The 19,779-nt window shown below is 56.6% G+C and overlaps 1 protein-coding gene across 2 annotated transcripts; it reads right to left on the minus strand.

Annotated features, from left to right (window-relative positions):
* Window positions 1-2,180: 2,180 nt before the first annotated feature.
* On the minus strand, window positions 2,181-18,606 carry HPN (hepsin). 2 transcript variants are annotated; one of them, XM_059382988.1, is made up of 13 exons: window positions 18,445-18,606; window positions 17,799-17,869; window positions 12,770-12,871; window positions 12,636-12,677; window positions 7,406-7,535; window positions 7,207-7,329; window positions 7,053-7,093; window positions 6,434-6,599; window positions 6,139-6,329; window positions 3,413-3,508; window positions 3,076-3,218; window positions 2,729-2,893; window positions 2,181-2,539 (listed from the first exon to the last, which is right to left on the minus strand). In XM_059382988.1, the coding sequence occupies exons 2-13, from the start codon at window positions 17,812-17,814 to the stop codon at window positions 2,498-2,500; spliced, it is 1,257 nt and encodes a 418-aa protein (XP_059238971.1). In that variant the 5' UTR covers window positions 17,815-17,869; window positions 18,445-18,606; the 3' UTR covers window positions 2,181-2,497. The 2 variants fall into 2 exon arrangements, with proteins under 2 accessions (XP_059238971.1, XP_059238972.1); XM_059382989.1 differs by having other exon boundaries at window positions 2,181-2,525; window positions 18,445-18,605.
* Window positions 18,607-19,779: the final 1,173 nt, after the last annotated feature.

Genomic DNA, 19,779 nt, shown 5'->3' on the forward strand with positions numbered 1-19,779 from the left:
TCCGGCAGCCTTTTCTATATTTGCAAGCGAATATTCAGCACATAGAAGCACTGACTGTGGATGCAAAGCCTTGCTTGAGCTCCTGATATGGTTACACTGGGTGGGCCGGATTCTTCTGGCTCAGAGATGCCCACCAGTGACATGGAAGTGAAGAATATGGATGGTCAATTTTTCTGAAGACCAAGATCCCAGCAGAACATCAAGACAACCCTATATTTCTTTAAAAAAAGATTTTATTTACTTATCTGGCACAGAGAGAGATCACAAGTAGGCAGAGAGGCTGGCAGAGGTGGGGGGAAGCAGGCTCCCCGCCGAGCAGAGAACCCAACGCAGGGCTCGATCCCAGGACCCTGAGATCGTGACCTGAGCTGAAGGCAGAGGCTCAACCCACTGAGCCACTCAGGTGCCCCAAGACAACCCTGAATTGTCGTCATAGTTCTAATAGCTATGTGGCTCCTTGGGGAGGGGGATCAAGGTTGGTGGGGGCAGGAGGAGAAACTGAGGCTCACCGATCCCTGGCAAAAACAGGAAGCTGGTAGATGGCTGTTGAGTGAATCAAGGTTTCCCTAACTGATTCCCAGCCTCCAAGAGAGCAATAATGGTGGCGGATGCCGGAGTGGCCTCCTGGTCGACCTCTTTCCGGTGCACCTGCTATTGGCTTTTAATGCCCAAAACACCTACTAGATCGCCTAGAATAGGACTGCCTCCCCTCAGGTCCCCTAGGGCAGGCCATGCCCTCTTTTGTCCCCTGCAGAGCTGGGCCAGGTCTGCTCAGAGCACCCCGTCCTGCCAGAGTAAGTTGTGTCCCCTTATCCCCTCTAGGACAGGAGCCCCCACCCTGGGGCCATGTCCTCTCTGGATCCCTGAGCTTCATAAAACACAGGCGCCATTCATTTTTCAGCTAATTACAAAATTCTAACAAAACAATGTGTGAGCCAAGTCTCAAATGAACATCTCCAATAGGATGGGTCAGACCGCACAGCCCCGCGCTGACGTTTGGGAACCCTGCCTGGATCTTGCAGATGAGACTGGGTGGAGGTGGTGGGCGGGGGTGGTGATGGGGGTGGGGTGCTGGGGTGCTCTGGAAGGAAAAAGCTATGGTGGGGATGAGCTACGCTAAGGGTTTGGTATCCAAGGACTGAAGCTTGGAACTTCTTCCAAATAGTCGGCTATTAGTCAAAGGCACTTGCCTGCATCTATGTTTCAGGAAATTGCTTAGGAGCATGCAGGTGATGGGCAATACGCTATAATTTTTTTATCACCGGAAGTCATGGGAAACAGGCTCCGGTGAGAATTCTCCCCGCAGACCAGCTGGTTTTCAGCAACACGTGGACAATTAGGGCAGAAAATGCTCAATTTCTCACAGTTTGGGGCAGCAGCACCCCCTGGTGGCAAACAGAGGAAACACGCGCGGTGGCTGTCAAGCCTCCATGAGATGGGCAGATGCTCTAGGGAACAGAGTGGGTCCCAGGGGAAGCTGGGACATAACCTCCAGACTAGATGAAGGGGCAAGGATCTCAGGGTCTGGGACTCCTGTCTCTACCCTACAGCGCCTAGTTTCTTGTGTTGGCCTATGGGGAATGTCTTTTTTTCCCTCCACTGGGCATCTACATACCTTTTTAAAGAAAAAGCACTCCATTTTCCTTTGGGGAGCTCCCTACACTGAAGTCATATAGTTCTTGAGAGTCAAACCCCTGACTCACGTATCACACATCGTGATTTGTTGAGGGGTGAGCATATAACCCAAATCTGTCCAGTGAGAACCAGGCCTGGGCCTTTCTTGCTGTAGCTATTGGGAGGAAAGCGTTTTCTTTTCACTGGGGCTGCTCAGTGCTCCATGGCATATCAGCCTAGCGTTTGGGTAGGTGGGGGACATCTCTGTCTCTGGTTGTAGGGGAGGCTTCTTGCAAATAAAGCTTCTCTCCATGCAAAAGCAGATTTTGGAGCAGAAACAAGGCAGTCCTGATGAGAAATATTTGAGCAGCTGGATCCAGCAGTACCTGAAGCCACTTGCTCCAGGGCATTTTCAGTTAAGTGAACCAATTTTTTTTTTTTCTCTTAAGCCAATGAGAATTGAAGGATAATGCTCCCTGCCTGATTTGTACCAGTCCCTAATTTCTCCCTTCCCTCCCGGACAAATGTCCTCATTGCTATTTACACTTGCAAACTCAGAGGCCATGTTAATCAAAACCATCTTTATTATTTAAAGAGCATCCTGTCATCACGGGCACCTAGATGGGGGTCCCCAGATGGCAGAATAATATTTACATGGGGGTCAGGAAGGTGAGGCTCGGTTTCCCAGGGCTGAGTGGGCCCGCCACTGTGGAAAAGAGGAGCCTGGAGGGAGGGTATCCTTGGACCTGTGGGCTCAGCCCAAGAAGAAAAACGTCCCATTCCGGGCCTAGGGTGAACCCCACCAGGTGGGGCTGGAGCCACCTAGGTGAACTTGGGCCCTGGAGGCGTGCGCATCAAGGAGAAGCCACAGGTCAGAGCTGGGTCACCATGCCGCTGGCTTCGGAGTGAGTCTGGAGAAAGACAACTGGGGGCTTCTGAGGTCTGAGAGGCTTCCCCAGCCCCACAGCTAACCTCACCTCCCCACAAGCCCTTGGAAATCCATCTATCCCCTGGCCTGAGCACAGGTTTCCAGAAAACCCCTGCCTCCTCCCCCCTCCCCATTAGAGTCCCAAACACTCCCACCCAATGGCCTCCATCTGGGCCCAACGTTCACCTTTATGGCCTGGAAGATCCACTCCCGGAAGTCACTGACTTTGGTGTAGACACCTGGCTTCTGGGCCAGGGCACAACCGGTACCCCAGCTCACGATGCCACACAGCCGCCAACGTGGCGTCCGAGAGATGCTGTCCTCACACACGAAGGGGCCACCACTGTCACCCTGGTGGGGGCAGGGGAGGCCTGGCTGGAGACCAAGAGGGCATCCGGGAGGCCCTCTGGAATGGCCAGGGGCTGTGGTCACAGAGCCCTGTGGCCCAGAGAGAGGGACCCTGGCCACCCACTGCCCTGTGTGTCCATCCCTGGAGTGGCAGGGGCTCGGGGCCACCGCGCACGGTCTCTCACCTGGCACGCATCAATGCCGCCCTCAGGGAAGCCGGCACAGAACATCTTGGGCTTGATCTGGTTCGCGTAGAAGTCGGGGCCATTGCAGACCTCATTGCTGATTATGGGGACTCGGGCCTCCTGGAGTACCCCAGCCTGTTGGCCTGGGGGTGTGCGGGCAAGGCTGGCCGAGGCTGGGGAACAGGCGTGGCCCCCTTCCCTCCTGCTGCACCACCCCCCCAGGCTCTTCAGCATTCCAGGGCCCCAGGGCCAAGAAGCATTTGCCTTTCCAGCCAGACTTCCCCAGCCCACTTCCATCTCCCTCTTGGTGGCTCTGCAGGCAGAAGACGGGACTCACCGTAATACTGCGTGTTGCCCCAGCCAGTCACAGTACAGATCTTGCCATGCACCAGCGCCTGGCCGGCAGCCGGGAGGCACACAGGCTGGATGTATTCTGTGAAAGACCCCAGCGGTTCAGCCCCTGTGGGCCTGCCCTGCCTGGGACAAAGCCTCTGTCCCCAGCCTCAAAGGCCCCGACACACCCTCTCCTCTGCTCTTTTAGAACAATGACATTAGAAGCTGCCTCCCCTGAGAGCCCACCAGGGTCGATGTCGTCCTGCCTCACTTCCTCCAAAGTCCTGCTAGTCCAGAGAGCGAAGGGCTAATATGAGCCCATTTCCAGAGGAGGGAGATGAAGCCGAGTCACTTGTCTGAAGTCTCGTAACGAGGCAATGACAGAGCTAGAATTTGAACCCACGTTGGCCTGGTTCCCAAGCTCTGCGTTCTTAACCGTGGCCCACAGGCTGTCCCCACCCCGCCCTCCCCCAAGAAGGTGCCTTTGTGAGAAACAGAAGGCCATCCCTATCTTTAGATACTTGACTTCCATCTGCCAGAAGATCATTACACTCAGTACACAGATCTACACAGACAACAGTGAGAATGGTGCCCCTAAGATGTGATGTCCTTCTGCAGTACAACCCACACCGTAGATCCTGGCAGCTCTGTCTACGGCCTGCCTGCTGGAGACTTCACAGGCCCATTGTCAGGGCTCTCAGGTATAAAATGGACAGAATAATCGTCTCGCTTCGAGGCTGTGGTGAGAAACCGGTGAAGCCCTTAGCAGCATGCTTGACAAATAGGAAATACTCACATAACTATTAATAGTAATAAACAATGACAATAACAATGACTTCTCACAGTAACTGAGTGCCCACTGTGTGTTGGCATCGCTCTAAGCTCTGTACTCATATTACCCTTCCTTTTTAAAGATTTTATTTATTTGAGAGAGAGCAAGAGAGCGAGCCTGAGGGAGGGGAGGGGCATAAGGAGAAGCAGACTCCCCTCTCGGTGGGAAGCCTGACATGAGGCTCTATTGCAGGACCCCAGGATCATGACCTGAGCTGAAGGCAGATGCTTAACTGACTGAGCCACCCAGGCGGCCCTCATATTACCCTTTTAATTGTCTTGATATCCCTAGGAAGTCATTTGATGGATCAGGGAAACTGAGGCACAGAAAGGTGAAGCCAAGATCACATGGCTGGCAAGTACCCCAATCTGATCCCAAACTTTAGGTTCTTACCCCCTTGGCCATGTGTCTCCCAGACAAGTGGCTCCCACCCCACCCATCCATGCTTCCATGGACCCTTTCCTATGTCACGATTTGTAGCCCTTCCCTCCCTAAAGACAAGAGTTTGTTTAATTTTTTTTAAAAATGTGTATCATCCCCTTTGATGGAAAACCAGGAACACAGACCATTCAAAAGAAAATAACCATGAAAAGAAGTAGAATGCAAGCCACAGAACAGCCCCGGCAGCAAAGCCTGGGGGTTATAAGCACAGACTCCAGCGCCAGGGGGCCTCAACCCAAATCTTTGCCATTTTCCAGCTGCAGGACTTCAGAGCCACTCTGCATGGGGACCTTCCCCTGTGTGGGAAAACAGGATCCTACCAGGACCTGCCCTCCTAAGGCTGCTGTTGGAGCTAAATGCACACAGGCTGGGGACATGCTGAGGACATGCTGAGAACCAGGCACAAAGGAGGTTGAGCTGTGAGTGTTGACACTACGACATCATCGCCGGGATAGTATTTTATGGTACTTTTTCGTTATTGCTATACTATTGCCTGCTAAAAGCTCATCTACACCCTCTTTGATGACTTCGTCAGCACTGTTTTTATGAATATTGTCGTCACGCTGTGGCCTGCAGAGAGTACAGGCTCTCAATCCACCGGCATGCGGCGGAGGAATGCTAAGGACAGCCGAGGCCCCAAGGGAGTCTTTCTCCGTGAGAACAGGGAAAACACTCCGGAAAACTGCAGAGGGAATAACTTCTGATGCCCTCTCGGGTTCCTTAACAGCTGTTGAAAGTTTTCTTCATTGCACTTCACTGTATTTTTTGGTAACAGCTTTTCTGAGATGGAATTCATACACCACACAGTTCACCCCCTTGGAGCAAACAAGCCAGTGGGTTTTAAGGGGTCCACGGAGAGTTTAGTTGCGTGCCTGGCCATAGGAAGGTGCCACCATCACCACCAATGATTTGAGGACATTTGGATCACCCCCAAAAAGAAAGCCTGTCTTCTCTGCTTGTCACCTCCCGATCTCCCTGTCCCCATCCTCCTCCCCACCTCACACCACCCCTACTCCCCGGCAACCACCTTCTCTGTCCCCGGTTCTGCCTCTTCTGGACATTTCCTGCAAATGGAATCACCCCGTGGCCTCTTGCGTCTGACTTCTTTGGTTTACCACAACGCTTTCAAAGTTGATCTGTTGTGTCACGCGTCAATGGCCCATCGTTCCCTCTTAAGGCCAAATATTACTCTATGGTAGAGCTCTACCTCATTTAGTCTCTCCCTGTGTCCAATAAACATCTGGGCTGCTTCCGTCTTTTGACTGTCACGGACAGAGCTGCCGCGAACACCGGGGTCTAAGATCTTACACGCACCCGCGTTTTCCTTTCGGCAAATGGTAACTCTGTGTTCCACTCCCCTCAAGATCGGTTTCCTGATCACCATGGATTCCTATAAGTCGGTCCTCTGTCCTTCCCGCCTCTGGAGTTCCCAGGCCCAGGCGCATCCCCAGACTTACCCGTGAGGGGCAGGGGGCTGGCCAGGTGGACCAGGGCGATGTCATTGCTGTTTTCCTCACTGTTGGGGTCTCGAAAGGGGAGGTAGGCCCCGTGGTAGATGACTGCCTGCACCCCCAGCTGCAGGCCATGGGGGGAGGCCTGGGCCACGGCGCCGGCAAACACTCGCCACCGAGACAGGACCCGGTTCCGCCTACCAGGGAATAGGAGAGGAGGGAGGCAGCTTCCCCTGGGCACAACCTCTCCCACCTTGCCTCTCCTCTGCCTCTCCCGCTTGGGGCTGTGCAGGGCACTCACTCAGGGAAACAGTGGGCAGCTGTCAGCACCCAGTCCCCAGAGAGCAGGGACCCTCCGCAGAGGTGTGCCCCATCGTAACGAAGACTGACTTGCCATGGCCACTTGCCCAGGCTGGTATCTTGGCCTCCCACGATGCGATCCACAGGCAGCTTCCTTCGGCCACAGTCTGTGGGAGCAGAGTCAGGGGCTGTGGGAGGGTCTGAGCCTGGAAACTTCAGGACATAGCCCCGTCCCTGGGGACCTATAGGAACATGGCCCAGCTTTGGGGGACTGAGGGGACACGGACCTGCCACCCTGGGAGAGTCCGAGGACACAGCTCCATCCTCATCGGATCTAAGAAGATATGGCCAGTGGGAAGGGGGAGGGTGTCTGAGGGGATGAGACCCTGACCTGAGGAGTCTGCGGGAACATGGGCTCACCCTAGGGGAGTGAGGAGACATAATCCCATCCCTGGTACTTTATGGGGACATGGCCACACCACCTAGGGGTGTCTGAGAGGACGCACACAGCTCCACGCTTGTGGGATTAGAGGAGTGTATATTTGGGGTGTCTGATGGGACATGGCTCTGCCCTGGGTGGGGGGGTCTCAGGGAGAGAGTTCTGAATTTCAGGGTCTCACCTTGGCAGACGGTAGCTAGGAAACGGCCCCTGGGGCAGTCACTGTGACAGAAAGATCCGGGCAGGGGCAGAAACAAAAGGGGAGGCCAGTTAAGACAGGAGAAAGGGTCCCAAGGGTGGGTGGCATGGGCATCCCAGTCCGTGGCCCTCCTCACCACACAGAGATGACCTCGAACAGCCTCCGGGCCAGCGGCAGCCTCCCCTCGTCCACGCAGAAGAAGCCTGACGTGCTGTTGGCGCCTGCGGTCCGCACGTCCAGCTCCGAGTGGCTCAGGGCCCTGGGCAGGCAGGGGTCAGGCCTGCTCCTCCCGCCCCGCCCCACCCAGCCCGGCCGCCCTCGGGACTGCCCGGTACCTAAGGAAGCCCATCTCCTCGCAGCCAAGGCCCGCCACCCTGGCATTGGAGCGCGAGGAGCACAGCAGCCGCCACGTGCCCTCCGTGTCGTCGAACACCATGAGTCGGGCGTCGGCCGGGCTGACCTGCACTGCAGGGCGACAGGACGGCAGCCTGGGTCATCTCCCCACCTGGCGCCGCCCCCTACCCAGCCCGGCCCCACGGAGCTCCTGGTCAGAGTCCCCACAGGGGCCGATAGGAGCTTGGGGCGCACCTGCGGGGGGGGAACCCTGGGTCCTGCCTGTCACCTCCTGCTAACTACAACGGCTGCGCATGCGCCGCACATCTGGCCCTTTGCTCGAACATCAGACATCCGGGGGGAGGGAAGCGGTTTCAACCACGCTGCCAAGAGCATGGCGTTTAAAGCTGGAGCTGCTGGGGGCCTTCTTTCCACCCATGTGGGGTAAACAAGCCAACGTGGAGGAAAGTCAGGGGATGTCTACCCCTCAATGGTGGGAGCCCCAAGGGACCCCCAGGATGGTTGGATAAGTAAGTGAATTGTTTCCCTTGTTATTTAATCAGTTTTCCCCTTTTGTCTTATGCAGCCAAAGACCCTTGACTAACACCTCAAATGGCCAAAATTCATAGATACCTAGTATTTTTTTTAATCTTTTTTTATTTTTTGGTAGATACCTAGTCTTTAAAAAAGAAAGAGGAAAAAAGGGAAAGAAAAGCTATCTTTTCTGCAGGACTTGTCCGAGCCTTGAATATTCTAAAGTGCAATTCTCCAGCTGAGCATGAGGTATTCGTTCATTCACTGGTTCACTCGTTCATTCATTCATGGGATAATAAGCGTTCACCAGACGTATACCCCATACCCAGCCCTGCAGGTGGGTGATGCTGGAGGCACGAAGATGACCAAGACAGCCCTGGGCTGTGCCCTCACCAAGCCAAAGTCTAGGACTGGGGGAGACAGACAGTAATAAAAAAAAGTCACTCAGCCAAACACATCACCGCAAACTTTGAGAAGAGGTGGGGTGCAGATACAGGAAGGCTGGAGAGCACTGAGGGCTTCCTTGTGTCTGGGGCTGGTTGTGTTGAAAACGGCCTATCCTCTTAGCCCATCCCAGGCTGCTCCCCGCACTTGGCCAGAGGATCATCTCTTGCACCTAAGCCAGGTCAGCCCTCAGGTGTATTTATCTATATATATACTACACCAGCTGGGCGAGGCTCTATTTTGGGCAGTGAAACAAATTGTCACGGCATAAACAAATCAGACAAAACCCCTGCTCGGGGGAACTCCAGGACCAGTAGGTGAGATGGGTAAGTAAGGAAAGGGACAAGCAAGCAAAATAGACCCTGCCTGTCACAAAATGAGGGGCTGGGGAGACAAAGCCAGCTTGACTGAGGCAGGGGCATCCTGGCATGGGGGGAGAGCTTGCTGTTTTCCACAGGCGGGCAGGGAAAGCTTCACGGAGAAGCTGGGGTGAGAACATAGATCTGAAGGAGGGGGGCGAGTCGCGAAGGTAGGTGAGGGAACAGAGAACTAGGCCACAGGAACTGCAAGTGCAGAGATCCCAAGGCTGGTGCCAGCGGCGCGGTGGGGGGTGGGGGTGGGGGGGCACGGCAAGGAGGGTAGAGGGGACGGAGGGAGCGAGGGGGAGATGAGCTGGGAGGCAGGCCAGGCTCATGGGAGGACTTCGCTTCTCCCAGGAGAAAGGTGCAGCAGGGGGAGACTCTGAGCAAGCAGCCCCCCCTGACCTGACTCAGGTTCCCCTGTGAACCTGCTCCTAGGTGTGAGCCAGGGGCAGACTGCAGGGGGGCGCCCCGGGAGCGGGCGGGGGTTTGCTGCTGCAAGGTCCAGGCAGGGGAGGTGGAGGCCCAGCGAGGGCAGGGTCCATGGGGAGAAGCATTGAGATTCTGGAGAGATTTTGTGGGTGGAGTTGACGGGGTTTGCTGACAGACTGTGAAGGAAAAAGAGGGGTCAAGGACAACTCCAAGGCATCTGGCCTGGGCCCTAGAAGGATGCAGCTGCCCTTGGCCAGGATGGGGGAGGGGCAGGGGGAGCAGGTCTGGGGAAAGGCCAGCTGGAACCCCCTCGGTCCTATTCTCCTGAGCCTCGTGCCCTGCTGGCGCCAGGATAGCACATTCTAGGAAACCAGATCTAGGGCAAACTCAATTTGGCCTCATCTGAGCTGAGGGGATCTGGACAAGGGAGGCAGGAGTTCCAGACGCAGTTCTAGAGAACCCTGTCTGCTGAGAACCTGCCATGTGCCCAGGATTATGCCTCACATCCTCCCTGCCCACCAACAGCAGGACCTCGCCACACAGGACCAAGGTCAGCAGGACCAAGGCCACAAAGACCATCCCCCTTCTGATCAGAGGAGGAAAATGAAGCTTGGAGAGGTGGGGCGCCTTGCCCAGTATCACCAAGCGAGTGAGAAGCAGAGAGGACTGGCATTCAGACCTGCATGACTCCAAACCCCAAGTTCTGGACATGTGCCCGCACAGCCTCTCCAGTGACTTCCTTACCCACAGCGGTCACTGATCGCTTCCGGGCTGCCTCGTTGCAGTCTCGGCCCCCTGCTCTGGGGTTGGGGATTGGCGATGCCAGCGCCTCTGCTAGATGGCACCTCCCACCCCTAAGGCTTGAGTTTGAAACACCAGCTGGGGGCGAAAAGCTTCCAAGTGTTCCAGATAGGGTAAGGTTTTAGGAAAGGATCACTTTATGGATATCCGTGGGGGGAGCCAGAGGGAGGGAATGTCAAAGGCACTCTCTGATTATTTTTAAAGCCATGTTCTGTACCACTGTTTCTCACTTTTCCACTCTTTATTCTTGTTGGTATTATTTGAAAAAAAAAAAATGTGTTCTGGGTCATCTGGTTTTGCTTACTGAATTATCTGATATATTTAGAGGTGTGAAAATCCCAGGAAAATGAGGTAGGGATATAGTTTGGGGGTTGTTTTCCTTTATTTGTTTTGTGATTTCCCATCATTTTTGGAAAACCTAAGTACAGCTGGAAGGCAGGAGTGCTGGCCTTGGCGGGAGTGAGGTCTGAACCACAGCCTTGTTACTTTCCAGCTGGAGGCCAAGGACAAGTTAGTTCATCTCCATGACTTGTCTTATGCATGTTCTCAAAGACCTCCTGAGCAACCCTATGGGCAGGACACCGTCTGGGGTGGCAAACCCAGGGACCCCAGTCCTCCTGAAATGTCCCAGAAGTCAAGTGTGGGGAGAATTTTACCCTGGGTAACAGGCATGGCCGCAGGGTTGCAGGAGCATGGGGCCTGGGGGTGCGGGAAGGCCTCTCTCAGGAAAGTTAAAGCAGGGTGAGACCTAAAAGCCACATATATCAAGTGGCTCAGAGCCAAGCACTGTATCATCTCTCCTTATCCCCCCTGCCCCCCGCAGCTTATAGCTAAGGAGGTTAGGACTCAGGGCAGGACTGGCCTGAGGCCCCAGAGCTCAGCAGAACCTCGAAACTGCTTCTAGGTGTGAGCAGGCAAGAGGTGGTAAGCCAAGACTGTGGGGGCTAGGAGGGTCCTTCAAGGGCAAGAGAACGGCCCATGGGCTGGACCCTAGAGAGTGCCAGGTGCATGCGTGAGGTGAAGGCCGAAGAGGGGTCTGCCCCCAGGGAGCCCGGAGCCTGCAGGGGGCTAAGACTTTAGCCCAGTGTCCGTGGGGAGCTACGGAGCATTTTCTGGGGTGTGATCCCTCTGGCCTGCTGCTTCTTCAGTGTGTGGTCTTGGGCGAGTCAGTTCCCTTCACTGGGACTCAGCGATCCCCATCTGCAAAAGGGGGGCGATGATGATGGGTCCAAGGTTACAGCGTGGGTGCGGCAGATGGTAGCTGTCGCTATAGTGAGTCACTTGGCTGTTTCTCGAGAAACAGCAGAGTGTAGTAATTCTGCATAGACAGATCGAGGCTGCCTGGGTTCAGATCCCAGAGCTGCCGTTTTCTAGCTCTGAGACCTGTGGCAAGTCACCGGGCCACGCCTCGGTCTCCCCATATTAAAACAGGCTTTTGTGAGGGTTAATGAATTGAAACCATAAAGCCCCAAGGCCTATGCCTGGCCCCTGTGAGTGGTTGCTAAGTGCTGGGATGGTGACCAGAGCTGATGTAGGCTTTCCCTGTCCAGATTTTCTTTTCTCCTCTTAGCATGATCTGAGTCCTTTAGGGAATTAGATGAGGCTCCTGGGAGTGAAAAATACATCCCATCACCCAACTTCCCCTTTCTTCCTGCTGGGCCATGGAACTGCAGCTGGGGGCTGGCACCCAGGAAAATTCATCCATTCATTCTCCATTTAGTTTCCACATCTATTATTAGTGTGGCCGTTCATTCTCAGCTGCCTGCAGACACAGCTCTGCCGGGCCTGTCTGAGAGCTAGCTATTCCTGGCCTCATCATCTCCCAGCTGTGTGTCCTCTCTGGTCTCACTTTCCACATCTGTAAATGGGGATCATAGCAGTAGCACCTTACCCCCACCCCCAGAGAATGAGGAAGGGGTCGCCAAATTCACACAGCACCTCCCAAATGGGCTCTGACCCTGCCTCGTTGTAAAGAAACACATTTTTATATTTTACGATGTAGCCCTGAACTTGTGCTTTCTGGAGCAGATCACTGCATTGCTCTGAGCCTCAGTTCCCCACCCCCACCCCCCCCCCCCCCCCGCTGTCAAATGGAGAGAACAACAGCACAGCTGTCATGGAACCCAAATGAAAGATTAACAAAACTTCTCCAAGCTGAGAGAGATGCGCTGCGGTCTTTTATAATCTAATCTTCTTCATGCTTCTCACTTTTTTTTATTTTTTAAAAGATCTTATTTATTTATTTGAGAGAGGATGAGAGAGAGCACAAGCAGGGGGAGCAGCAGAGGGAGAGGGAGAGGCAGGCTCGCCGCTGAGCAAGGAGCCCAGGCGAGACTCAATCCCAGGACCCTGGGATCATGACCTGAGTGGAAGGCAGACACTTAACTGACTGAGCTACCCAGGCGCCCCTCTCCTTCATGCTTTTTAAGTGTGGTTTCTCCCTAATTGGATTGCATGAGGCACTAACAGGTAACACATTTAGAGTCTGGAAAGCGCAAGACAAGGTGGAGTGCTTAGAACGGCCCCTGGTCTAGAGCAGGTGCTCAGTACCAGCTAGCAACATCTCTGCGCATGCTCACACAAGTCACTCAAAAATCTTTCCTTGAGCTCCCACCAGGTTTCCTCCAGGGATCCCCAGAGGGTCCCGGCCTGTTTTACTCACCCGGATACAGCGGCTCTTGATCACTCTTGAGTAGAAAGGTCACTGCAGAGAAGACAGAGGTGAGGGCAGGCAGGCAGGGGGCTGCAGGGGGGCAGGGGGGGAGGGGAGGGGAGAGGCGCAGGGGCCACTCTCACCAATGGCCCAGGACGCTGCCCCGATGCCTGTCAGGAACAGCAGGGTCCCCGCAGTGAGAGCTGCCACCTTGGGTCCGGAACAGCATGGCACCGTCCGGCCACCTGCAACAGACACCACGCCGGGGCGGTTGCCAGGCCTGTCCTCCCCTCGGAGGGGCCTGGGCACGGGGCCAGGCCTGGGCACGGGGCCAACTCTGCCCTGCCCCCCTGGGGCTAACAGGACGCTGGATCCTGCCACGACCTGCCCTGGGCCAGGTTTCTCAGGACCCGCCCTCCCCTACAGTGTGGCTGACCAGGTGTCCCCAGCATTCCGCTGGGAAGGGGCGTGGCCGGGAGAGCTGCCACCCTCTCCACCCTCCCCCGCGGCACTGCTGGCACTGCGGACTCTCCCTTGTCAGTGAGGCTGCACTTTGCTATCTCCTTCTTTTCTTGAACCTGTCACTTCTGCTCCCTCTCTCAGAGGTCTTGGAGCCTCTGGGGGGCGGGAAGCCTCCGCTCTCTTGGCATCTCACTTCCCCAAAGTTTGGCACGTCCTCACGGCTCCATCCTTCTCTGCTGTCCCAGTCCCTCTGTCCCTGAGTATTCCCCCTCAAACCAGCCCTCTCCCGCAGTACCCAGCTCTGAGGTCAAAAATGACCCTGGAAGTTAAGAACCTAAATTTGAAAAGTTACTGGCCTCAATTAATAAATAGTGGTCTTAGCCCTCCCAACCCAGGACCTTGGGCGGGTGGCCTCACAGCCCTGAACCGCAGCTTTCTTGTCTGTTTATTGGGCATCCACCTAGCACTCATCTCTAAAAATAATACTTTAAAGTTCTCATAATCATAGTAGCCAAACTCTTATCACAGGCTCATGCCCCCAAGCACTGTCCTCGTTTTTGGGGAGGATTCCCATTTGTCAGAGAGGGAACACTAAGGCTTAGGAAAGTGGAGCGAGATGTGTGTGGAACTCAGCCAGCAGGAGGAAGTGGCGAGTCCTGGAACCCTGGGAGCATGGGGTGCTGGAGCCCAAGCCTATAAACAAGAAGCCATGCTCCCCGGGGAGCATGGAATGCCTGCCCAAGAGCAAGTTGTCAAGAAATGCTTTTACATCATTGGAGCTGTGTGCTCCTGGGCAATACCTTTCACTGTTCTGGGCTTCCTTGGTGAAAAGGAGCTTTGTTCACTCCTTGTCCTACTATGGCACTGTTCTAGGCTCGGGGGACGTACCCCAAGACAGATGAGAGGCTGGCTCTCATGGGGCCCACATTCTCATTCGTGTGAGATTGAGGGGAAAACATAAGCAAGTAAACAACTTGATCGTTCCCAGATGGTGGCAAAGTCTATGAAGAAAGTAATGCAGGTCAGGGCAGCAGGTGGCTTCTGTGGGGTGCTAAGAGGAGGCTCCCCCAAAAAGTGACCTTTGAGCTGAGACCTGAAGGCTGAAACTAGCCACGCAAAGATCCCAGGGAAGAGCCCCGTGGGCAAAGGGAACAGCATAGGCATTCTTGAGGCAAGAATAAGCATGATCTGTTCCAGAGAGAGACTCCAGATAGGGCCAGGATGGCATGAGTTCAGGGAAGGCAGGGACCTAGGCTGAGAGCAGCTAGGTAGGCCGTGTGGCCTGAGGGGAAAGGGGTTTTTATTCCTAGAGCAACAGGGGCCGTGGGGATTAAAAGCTAACCCCTTCACTAGGGATGGTGGGAAGGCCAAAGAGGAAGGGCTCCCAAGAGTCTACAGCTGGGCCCGGGGTGTCCCTAGCCTCTGCAGGACATCCTCAGGGAGGCGGGAGTCCCAGGTCCCTGACCTGTATCGCGGTCCTACAGCTGGTGGGCACAGGGCCAGACCAGCACCCAGAATGGAGCAGGGCGTAATCTGGGATCTTCCTGGAGTGGCCATTGTCTGGGTGTCTTAAGAATTTGAGAACGCTGCAGTTCCCATCAAGGTGAGAGAAAACAAATACACCCTCCTTCCATAAAAGAGGCCACAGGGGGCCAGGCCAACGCTGGCCTCCCGCCCACCTGCCAGCTCTGTCCCCAGCCATCTTCCTGGTTCCGGTGGGAGGTCCTGGCTCCCGCCACCATTAGGCTGGTCCTGGTCTCTTTGTTTTCAGGGGTCCCCTTCAGAGCTCTGGGCCACTCTGAGCCCAGCCCAGACGCTTTGGTGTGTCTGCTGGGTTGGCGAGCATTGCCACTCCAGGAGAAAGACCTCCTTCCACACCCTCTGAGTCAGGGGGCTTTGGGCAGCCCTCAAGGAGGTGTCCCGGATAGGACAGCAAGTGTCCCCACTCTGGGTCCTCCAAGTGCGAGGGTGCCCCCACCTTAGATCTTCAGCCCCCACCATCTGGCTGCTAAACCCTCACAGCCAACATCTTGGGCTCCTTGTCACTGAAGTTCCGCTCAGTCAACAGCTCATGTCTCAGCCCTCAGTGTCCCCAACTCCAACTTCCGAAATGAAAGTCTTTCCTTTGGCCTCTGGGACACCTCATGCATCTGGTTTTCCTTCCACTTCTCCAACCCTCTTACTCCCTCTCCTGACCCTCCTCCAACTCCCTGAAACCTGGAGTTCATAGGATGGGACGTGGCTTCCTCCCCCTCATTCCCCCTGGCTCCCAGGTCTGACTCACACACCTCCGTAGCCTCAGTTTCCCTTTTCTGTCCTGCATGTTCATAGATGCCTCCCTCTGGGACCCTCTGGGTCCTTCACATCCCCCAGGTCCCATCCTGCCCTCAACGTCCCCCTGAGTCCCCAGGTCCCGTCTCAGAGGCCCTCATCCTCAGGACTGTCCCTCTTCTGCAGGACACTTCCCGCCCACACAGCTTGCCCTCCCCGAAGCCCGCAGGTCTCCTGAGCAGCTACTGTCCACCCTCTTCTTCCCTGTACCCAGCCCCACGCAAGCCCTGGGCTCAGCCTCCCCTCTGGTCAGCCTCCACACGGAAGCCTGACGATCGTCCTAAGCACCAAATCCGCTCTGCCCCTTCTTTACCTCGAAGCCTCCAGGACTCCCCAGTGTCCCCCAGACAGAGTCTAAGACCCTCAGCCCTGTGATGCCAGCCTATCTAGGATGTAGGCATGGCTGTTAGAGGTTTGGGAGTCAGAACCTAAGTTTCCCCAAATTCCCAGACAGCCTTATGGGTCATTTATCAGGCCCCTGACAGAGCTTCCAACAAGCAACCAGACCCACATAACTTGTAAAAACACAAGCCAGAATAAAAGCAACAAAGAATGACTACCAGCGCCATCTTGTGGAGACACCTGGCACTGCCGGGGCCTCCGCGGGCCCTTCACCAGCAACAGTCCCCAGGGACTGGCTCACTCCCCTCATCACTTTCCCAGCTCCACTTCCCACATGGCCTCCAGAAATACCTGAATTCTCCAGCTGGCTGCCCTTCCCTTTGCTGGGCGCCCCCTACCTAGTCCCAGCTCACCCTGGGTGTCAAACCTCCTCCAATTCCAAGTCCCCAGGGAGCGCCAAGAACCTTATCTCCAAGGGAACACAACCAGCTTGCAGCCCCTGCATAGCCCTGTCCTGCACCTTCCTTCCAGCCTCACAGCAGGTGTTTATAAGGAAGGTGTCATTACCATCATCCCCGGTTTGCAGATGAGGAAAGGAGACCCAGAAGAGGCACAGCCACCTATCCAGGGTCACCCAGCAAGTAAGCAGAGCACCAGAACCTTTGCACGTCTGGGTCCAGGTTTGATCACCAGCTCCAGCCCTGACAGCAGGACGCAGCCACAGGACCAGGCCAAGCTGCCTGGAAAATGCACCAGAGCTCACTCAGCCTCAGTTCTCTCTGTCCCCAGACCATCTCTGGCCATCCTTCCAGGCATGATCTGCTTTTCTCCCTGGTTCATTCTTGCAGTGGCCGGGGCCAGGGCCCTGCAGACTCCCTTCAGTCAGCTCCAGGAGGAAAATCGTCCCGAAGGGTCTAGGCTCTGCCAGCCACCTGCTCACCAAGGGTACAGTGGCCCCACTCCTGAACCACTGGGAGCCTGGGTTTGCTCTGGGCCCTAGCTGTGTGGTCTGGGACTTGATTTGCTAACTGCTAGAGCCCAGGAGGCCAGTGATCCACACGGCTCATTTCAGCCAATACAACCAGCCCTCCCAGCCTCTCATGCCCTTGAAACTCTCACATCACCCTGGCGGGGTGCAGTCACCCCAGTTCCATTTTCCAGATGAACACTGAGACCCAGAGAGGGTAAGCCCCTCCAGCTGGCTCCCCAGAGGGGTGGAGGTTAAGAGGGAGACAAGCTGTTTAGAGTCTGCCAAGGGCCCCTCAGGGCCAGCCACCCAGGCAGCTGCTCGCATCATTCCTGGAGCGGTTTCTCTGCGCTGTCTCCTCTCCATCCATCCCAGCTGAGTCCAAAGTCCTCCCTCTGCTCTTTTGCCCACAGTGCTAAGAGGTGGGAGGAATGTCTGGAATTGGTGGGGGTCTTGGGTCCCTGAGACACAGGCTCGCTGGCCTCTGTCATGATCATGACAGCTCTGGTTCATGGCGTGTGTCTCACACGCTAAGCCCCACGCCGGTGCCTTGTGTGGGTTCCACGCTCCGGGCAAACCCTGTGGGTCGCTAGGCAGGTAGCCTTAGGATCCATGCATGACCTAGGGTGCGGGGGAAATGGAGCCCAGAGATAGGACGTCACTTGTACAAGAGCACACTGCTAAAAAGGGGCGGAAGCAGATTTGAATACAGGCATGTGTGTTCATCTCGAGTCTGTGTCCATAACCGTGATAGCTGGTCTTCCCACCTTAGCCCCAAGTGGGGTACAGGTCCAGGGTTAGCTAAGACATCACTGGAGTGTGAGGGGAAACTCAGGCAAGGAGCCAGGAAGGTCATATGGTGTAGGCAGGAAGGCAGGTGGTGGCACAGCCCCACAGAAAATTTGGTTAATAGTTAATCGGGTGGAGGAGACTTCAGAAGGGGGTGGGGATGCGCTCAGGAGGGGTGCCAGAGAGAGGGGGCTCTGAGAGGGCGGAGGGTTGGGAGCAGAGCACAGAGGGAGGGGCGCCAGGCCGAGCCAAAGTTGGGACTCAAGGAAAGGGGGACTCACCCTCCTTCTCCGCCATGTCACGGACTCTTGTTAATGATTCCCCGGCTGACCTCCCGGGCCCGGGGTGGGACCTGTGGGGAGATGAACAGAGAGGCAGGGCCTAGGGGAGCCGAGCCCAGCCCCAGTGCCCCCAGTCCCAGGCGTCCATCCAGGGAGGCTGGACGGACTGGGCCCTGGCCAGAGCACGCCGTGATCACAGACGCAGATCAGGCTGGGTTCAAGGATGGGGTCAGTGTCTGACCAGCAGCCAGGGGACTCCTGGATTTGCAGGGGTGGGGGCCTCTTGCCTGGGTCTGGGGGAGGAAGAGACCGAGGGTCTGAACTCCCAGCTCTGAGGAATCAGAGACACCTGGGGGTTTGAACTTTTGGGTCCTGGGGAAAGAAGGATCTAGGGGCTCAGAACAACTGGGTATGTGGGAGGAGGGGCGTAGGGGCCCGGACTCCTGAGTCTGAGGGAAGAGGAGACCCGGGACCCAAACTCAGAGTCTGAGCGGGAGGCAGCTGGAGCTCCGAGGTCCTTGGAGCGACGTCTGAGAGCCCACTCTTGGGGTCCCCAGGAATCCCGCTATTGGGAGGTGGACATTAGGTTGTGTGGGGACGAGGGCACCCGTGCCTTGGGCCTGGAACTGAGGGCCCTGGTCCTTACCCTGGGGTCCGGCAGGTGGGGCCGCAGCTGAGAGATGGTGCCCTCTTCGGGTCAGTCTCCGGGCCTGGGCAGGAGCATGGTGGCCCACGGCAGCGGTGGCCCGGAGGCAGAGGCAGCAGCGTGGGGCCTGCTAGGCCTGGCTGCCTCACCTGAGGAGGAGGGGGCCGGGCGGGAGGCGGGGGAAGGGGCGGGGAGGGGCAGGGCAAAGGGATTGGCAGCGCTGGAGGCCACCTGGCAGGCGGGGCAGGGTTTGCAAGGGCTGGACCTGGCTGGGCCCGCAACCTCATCGCCTCCCTCCGGCCTGGAGGGGGCCCAGGTGTGCCATTCTTAGGGGAGGTGGGAGCTGGGACAGGTTTGGCCTGACGGCAGGGGCTTTGGGCAGACAAAGCAGGCTGGGAGGGGTTGGAGGGGTTGCTCCTGCCGCATCTCCTGCCACCCGCACAGCCCCTGCCTTACTCCCACCGGCCCCAGCTCGAGCCTTACTGCCTCCCTAGCCACCCCTGCCCCTTCTAGCTCGCCACCCCCATCCCCAAGCTGAACCCAGGCCTGCTACTGCTCCCTGCCACTTCCTGTCCCCATGTTCCAGCTCCTGAACAAGGCCGTCCTGGTCCCTGCCCCAGCCTTGGCCCCAGACCCCTCCCTCCCCCAACTTGGGCTCCAGCCCCCTCCCCCCAGCTGCCTTCCTACAAGTCACGGGGGCTGGTTTGCTTTGGCAGCCTTTCTGCTGCCTGCAGCCGTGACCTCTGGAGCCTGGAAGTCCTGCATGTGGGGGGGATGGGGGGGCTTGGGCCGGAAAAGGCAGCACCAAGCGCTGAGGTCCAGGCCAAGGGGCCGGAAGTGTCCACAGGCGGATACACACTGTCCCGCCAGCAGCCAGGAGCGATCCACGTCAGACCCCAGGCCAGATAAACACCCAGACACACAAGGGTCACCGGCAGCCACCTGCTAGCGGACAGCCATGCACCCAAACACAGGCGGCAGCTGCTCACCCCACTCTCGCCCCACACAGAGCCACAGCCTCCCACAAGGGCTCCTGCTGGGAGGGGGGTGCTGGAGCTGGCAGCCCCTAGTCTCTCTCTGCCACTCCCTCTACCTGCATCTTCCTCTCCTTCCCTCGTCCCTCCCCAGCTCCCACCACAGCAGAGAGAGCCACCCTACTAGGAACTCAGCAAACCCCCAAACTCAGGCATCCCCTCTCTTCCCTCCATGCCACCCTTCCCTGCCCTGCTGCCCCCGTGACTCCTCTCTGGCCCCCTCCCGCCCTCCCCGCTGAGCTAATGACACCCCCCTCACCCCACGCCCACTAATCAAGTGCTAAGTCGCTGAGACTCACCC

Source organism: Mustela nigripes, chromosome 17 (genome assembly GCF_022355385.1).
Source record: "Mustela nigripes isolate SB6536 chromosome 17, MUSNIG.SB6536, whole genome shotgun sequence".
In the NCBI taxonomy this organism is placed as follows: Eukaryota; Metazoa; Chordata; class Mammalia; order Carnivora; family Mustelidae; genus Mustela; species Mustela nigripes.